Source organism: Streptopelia decaocto, assembly GCF_964273445.1.
Source record: "Streptopelia decaocto genome assembly, chromosome: 3".
NCBI lineage: Eukaryota > Metazoa > Chordata > Aves > Columbiformes > Columbidae > Streptopelia > Streptopelia decaocto.
The window spans coordinates 89351663-89357662 of NC_138656.1; the positions used below are offsets into that span (position 1 = coordinate 89351663).

The 6000-nt window shown below is 55.1% G+C and overlaps 1 protein-coding gene across 1 annotated transcript in view; it reads right to left on the reverse strand.

Annotated features, from left to right (window-relative positions):
* KCNQ5 (potassium voltage-gated channel subfamily Q member 5) overlaps positions 1–2520 on the reverse strand; it is a 287966-nt gene extending 285446 nt beyond the window's left edge. The window contains exon 1 of the mRNA XM_082047469.1: positions 1934–2520. Within this exon, the coding sequence (XP_081903595.1) occupies positions 1934–2289 (356 nt within the window). The 5' untranslated portion in view covers positions 2290–2520. The remainder of the gene's footprint in view (positions 1–1933) is intronic.
* Positions 2521–6000: the final 3480 nt, after the last annotated feature.

Sequence of the window (6000 nt, forward strand, 5' to 3'; positions counted from 1 at the left end):
TTACATTTTTTTTTAGGTTTAAACTTGTCAACTGTATTTCCAACTTGAACTTTACCCGTTTTAATTATTTTCATCATGATCTCAAAGAGAAAAGTCCAAAACTACAGTTTACAGGTGTGGCATAGCAACTTCAGGCACTGCAGCAAGATAATTCCTAGTAAATACTTTGGTGATTCTCACAACAGTAATTTACATCCACCTACACCGCAGGATAACACCTAGAAGAACCCAAACAGGAAAGTGTACCAAATAAACACCCTCCAAGAAGAAATTTCAAGCTCTAAGAGTTTACTTTCACAGTAAAACAGAAAGAATTGGCAGAATTTCTAAGTGGAGGAAAATCCTTTTAGTGAATAAAATATACCATAAAGTACGTTTCTGTTGCTTGTTATCCATAGCAATTTTGATCTACTAAATAAATCTATACACAAAGTATCCTATTAATAAGACTGCCATGTTTTTGTCAAAGTATTTTTTCACTTATAAAAACTTCTATTAAAGTAGGATTTGGGGATTTCTCCGTTGTTGGGAGAGAAGCACTCTTCATGCTATCAAACAGCTTTGAGGGAACAGATGCTTTTTTACTGAAGCTGCTGTAACCACTAGCTGGATTCCAGCAACTACCATGGAAATGTATTTACCTACAGCATATCGGCTAAATATTCTGATTTATTTATGATACATTTTATGTAGCCTAACATAGAAATACGTTGTATTATATCCCCAATACAGTAATACCTATCATCCTTCTTCTTTATTACCCATTTTCATCTAGGACTATGATCCAGTGCAATGACGCTTCACCAGCCTGTATCGCCCATCTAGCTCAGCCATCCAAAATGCTTTTGAGTCAGGCCTTTCCCTAATATTACCAAAACCGGTAAAAACAGGGGACTGCTAATGAATTAAGGAACACCACTGATCCTGGGGAGCAGTTACAGCCTCAGGTCGCACTCACACAGCTCTCCCAGGCCAGTCTCTGTAAGTAAAGCAGCACAAGTTTCGTAGCGCGGTGACAGTACCGCTCTCCACAGAGCGATGTTTTAGCCACCGGCTCTTGCAGAATGAGCGCGACAGGAGGAGTCGCTCGCTAAAAGAAAAAGCGCAGAAATGACAAGACACCGGAGGGTCGAAGAGAGCGGGGCCGCCAGTGCAGGAGCCGCTCCTTTCGCCCTTCCCCGGGGGCGGCGCCGGCGCTGCCAGCGGCAGGTGGGCGCACCCGGGTGGCCGCATCCCGCGCCGAGCACACGCGTGGGACGGCGGGGCGGCCCACGCCACCACCCGCACTCCCCCCGCCGGGGCGGAAACCACGAGCGCTCGGGAAACACGCGGGAGGGAGAAACGTGCCGTGCCGCTCCACGGCGCTAACTTTTCAAACTGCGCAGCGAAACGCTCGGCGGGGTTACCGCCGCTGCCGCGGGGAAAGTCGGCGGACGGCCGGCACTCCTCGCCCTGTCTAACTCCGGGGTCGCCGGGGCGGCCGCTGCGGGAGCGCCGCGCAATCCTCCGCGTAACTCCCCGCGCAACCCGGCTGCCTCAAACGCCTGGGAGACAAGCGAGCGTGTGCTCCCCTCCGTGCTCTCCTGCGGCCCCTTCTGTCGGCTGAACCGAGCCTCCCCCTTCCATCACCTCCCACCGAGATCTGCGCGGATTTTCCGTCGCCCGCGGAGCGTCGCGCTGCAGGTGGCAGCGGCAACCCCGCCTCCGCTGGTGCCTCCCGGGCACTTGAGGCGCGACTCGCGGGGGACTTGTCCGCCCGTGGACCAGCCGACGGCCGCGGAGCGATGCTCGGGGAGCGGAGGGGGAGGAGGGAGGTGCGCGCGGTGAGGAAGCGGCTCTGGCCGGGGGCAGGTGCGGCCGGCGACCAGGGGGACGGGCGGGACGTGACGGGACAGGAGGAGAGGAGAGGAGAGGGGAGAGGGTCGGTACTCACACGAAGGCGTGGTAGACGAAGGCCCATCCGCGGGGCCGCTCCAGCACGTTGTACAGGTAGTTCTGCAGCCGGCGGTACTTGGCGTTCCTGCGGCAGCTCGGGCCGCTGCTGTACGACAGCGGCTTCCCCAGCAGGCTCATGCGGGCGCCGTGCTTCCCGCGGCGGCCCTCCCGCAGCCCGGCGGGGGCGGCCGCGCCGCCGGTGCCCAGGAGCAGCAGGCCGTCGCCGCGGGCCGAACCGCTCGCCAGCGCCCTTCCCCGGCCCGACTCCACATCCTTCATGCCCGCCGTCGCGCCGCTCTTCATCCAGAGCCCCGCGGAGCCGCCCTCCTCCCCGCCGCCGTGGTTGCGGGGCATGGCATCACCCCGGGCGCCGGGGCGAACGCCGGGGCCGCGGCGGAGCAGGGCGCAGGCGGCAGCGGCCAGGCACCCCGCGGCGGCGGCCCGCAGGAGGCAGCGGGGGCCGAGGGTCTCCGGGCGGCGCCCGCGGGGTGCGGAGGCGCGGGCCACTTTGGGAGCCCGGCGCGGCGGGCCGGGCTGCGGCAGCTTCGCGGGGGCCCCGGCGAGGGAGCGGGCGCCCCCCCGGGCGCACTCTCCTCCCGGGCGGCGGGGCCCCGCCGCCGGCCCCCGTAGCGCCGCCCGGCGTGGCTTCGCGGCCCGGGACGGGGCGGCGGGAGGGCAGCTCCGTGCAGCTCCGGCGGAGAGGCCGCGAGGGCTCCGGGCCGCGGCTCGGCGGTGCCTTTCGCCGCCCGCTCCCTCGCTGCCTCCCGCGGCACTTGGCCCTGCCGGGCCGTGCAAGCTGTTGCTCTCGCTCCCAGCGGTGGAGAAACTCGGCGAGAAAGGCGGGCCGGCGGGGGCAGGCAGCGGCCGCGCTGCCGGGCGCCTTCGCGTCCCGGGGCGCAAGCGGCAGAGGCAGTGGCGGTGCCCGCGGCGGGGCGGGCGGCAGGCGACTGGCGGGACGCGGCGCCCGCGGGCTACGCGCGCTCCCGGGAAATGTCCATTTAAGTCCGAGAAAGTGACAAAACTGCCGTAAGACTCAGCGGCGGCAGCGCGGGGGACGCTCGGCTGGCGGCGGGACCCCGCTGCGGGCGGGGAGGGTGGCCGGCCCGGGCGGGGCAGCGCAGACGAGCCGCCGGGTGTCCCCCCGGGGGGGCAGCGCAGCCCGGCACGCCGCTCCGGCGCTTCCGCCGTGCTCCGGCCCCGTGCGGCGGCGAGCAAGCGAATCCCAGCGGCGGCGGGGGCTGCTGTGCCTGCGGGCTCCCCCCTAGTCCTCAGGAGCTCCGGCGCGGTGCGGCCGGAGAGCAGCGGTGCCGCCGCTCAGTGCCCGAGCTGCGCCGAGAAAACAAAGCTCCCCCTGCCGAGAGCGGGCCTTTAACTCCCCGCCGCATCAAGGTGTGCTTGCGTTAAAAAAAAAATCCACCCCTCCACGCCGCAGGCGCGGTCGCTCCGCGCCTCCCCGCCCGGAGCTGGGGGCAGCCGCGGCCACTTGGCCGCCGGTTGTTGCCGGTGTTCGGCAGTCGACCCCGGTGCTGCTTCGCTGTCCCGCTCCCCGCGCTGCCAGCTGCGGGCAGCTGTGCCAACCGTGCCCCTGCCCGGGGCTTGACAGCACCCACCGCCACCGGGGGACGCCTTGGGAGCCCCGGGTTGCCCGGGGGAGAAGGCGAGCCGCCACCCGGGCATTCAGCACCCGCTTCATGAAAAATAGCTGCGTGTCACTGGCCTTGCAGCCTGAACACATCAATGTGAAAATGTGACGCTAACTCCTGAACGGTTAACGAAGAGAGTGTGGACGCTAACGTTATGAGAAAGTCAATAGAGGCATGCAGAAAGTAAATTTTCGGTTTTTCTCCTCATACAGGCTAGTTGAAGGCCAGGCTCTCAAGCCTTTGATCAAAACACCATCATCTCCCAACTTCCAGAAAAGAAGTAAGCAGTGAAATAGGTGTCAGATTCTGGCCATGGACGTTAACTTGTGCCTCTACTAAAACAATGTAGAAACATCAACAGTACTAATTTACTGCAACAGTGTCTCCAGAGCCATTCAATCAGCTGTCTCTAAATACAGAGCTTAATCTTCTTCCTTTCTTCACTGCGCTTCCTCCTCCACTGCAGGCAGCTTCAAACAGGAACTTTCTAACATGTGAACCGCAGTGGCCACTCACACTCCTGATAAGTGATGGCAGAAACAGCACACATGTCAAAACAGATGTTAAGTAGTTGATACAAGTATCCACAGCAACGCCATTAATATTAAAGCTTTCCAGTGGCACATATCTACTCCACTTTGAATTGTAAATTGAGTTAGTTAATCCTTCATTTACTACTTGTTTGCATTTCCCTGTTTTGATATGCAAGTGTTTATACTCTTCATTTTTCTCATGCTTATATAGTCGTTTACAGCTGAAGATATAGCATGCCTTTCACCTCAGCTGGGCCGCTGGAACCATGCTTAGATTTATACTCCATTGGCCTAAGTCACTTGAGTAAAATATTTGAGTGTTGGTACTCAAGTTCCAGAAAGGCGACCTGTGCCATTCAACTGGGAGCGCGTGGTCCAGCCTGCTCAGTAAGGCCTCTGTCCCACAAGCATCCACCCCTGAGCTTGTCTGATTGCCATGGGTGGGCAATGGCAGCAGAACTACATGCATGCAACACTGTTGATAGAATGGAGGCTTTAAACTGGGGATTTGGACAATAAACTATGAAAATTACGGAAGTCCTGTGTCTGATGTACTTTTTGGGATCTACTAAGAAATATTGTTATAATTCTGTGCCCTCTAGTGGTGCTTAAAATCATCTATTAACGTAAATAATAGTAAGGAAAGCAGTCTGTGAGCACAGATAGTATGGGCCAATGTTGAAATGTAGCCATAGATGCCAGGACAGCTAGAAGCAAACAAAAGTAATACTGTTAGTGATGAATTAAGTATTTTATGATGTGTGAACAGAAGTATTTTTCCATTTAGTATCTTTCATTAAATAACGCTTTAAAAAGTATGTATTACAAGAAGAGATTGATGGTAATTAATCTAATCTCTACATGTTAATATGTCAGATAACCAGGTCATGATGTGCTGGTTGAATGCGGAGTAGATCATTAGCACCCAGGTGACTGCCTGCCCTGTACCAGGCAGAGGGGCTGTACTATGTAAAAAAGCTACTCCTCCGCGAAGTATTTGTTGCAAAATACAGATCTGCATTTATACAACATCAAATTCCCCTGATATTTTGGCTTCTGACTATATAATACTTATAGAGATGAGTCCTGTGAAATTCTAGCATGTCCACGTGGTCCAAGGTCACCCTGGGTTCAGGTGTCAGTAAGTGGATCTACTTGACGAAATCTCCAAGGCAAGAACATCCCAACGAATCTTGACTTCTCGAGGCTGTAGGTACAGTATATCCCACCTGCACATGGGACAAGGAAAATAGGACACTAAAGTGCAGCTGGGGAGTTGCCATTACTGTGGTTTATGGCAAATGCAAACAACATATTTTTCCAAAATTGTAAATCACGGGTTTTAAGATTTCATTGCATTATTCTATGTGTATACATCATATGTTATATATCCCAACTTGTGAAAGGATCAGGTGATACATATAATCTTTTCTGATCAGCAACAAAATGTTACATATGTTTGGGATTTTCAGGGTTTTGATTCCAATGTGTTGCTTGTGATATGTTGTCTTAAATCAGTGTTTTGGGGTTCCATTTCAATAGAAGAGAGGAAATAATTTAGACAGCAGTGATATTTCCTTACTCCCATATTTATAATAAAATGTGTTTTTGCGACAGCATGTAAACTTATTTTCTAAGACATTTACTAATGCAGTTTTGGGGTTAGCCACACTAGAAGTTGAAGCAGGCCTTCACAAGGACTACATTTGCTGATAAATAACAGGAATACTGAAATGCACTGGTGTAATCATGACACAGAGTAGCTATTAATAGAAGAAGAACCTTGCAACAGTGCAAAAAAAGAGGGAAACAAGGAAGACCAGTGGTGTTGGAGGGCACTGGCCAGAGTTCAGGATGTCCAGTTCACTGCCTTGCTCTGCGCTGCCAGG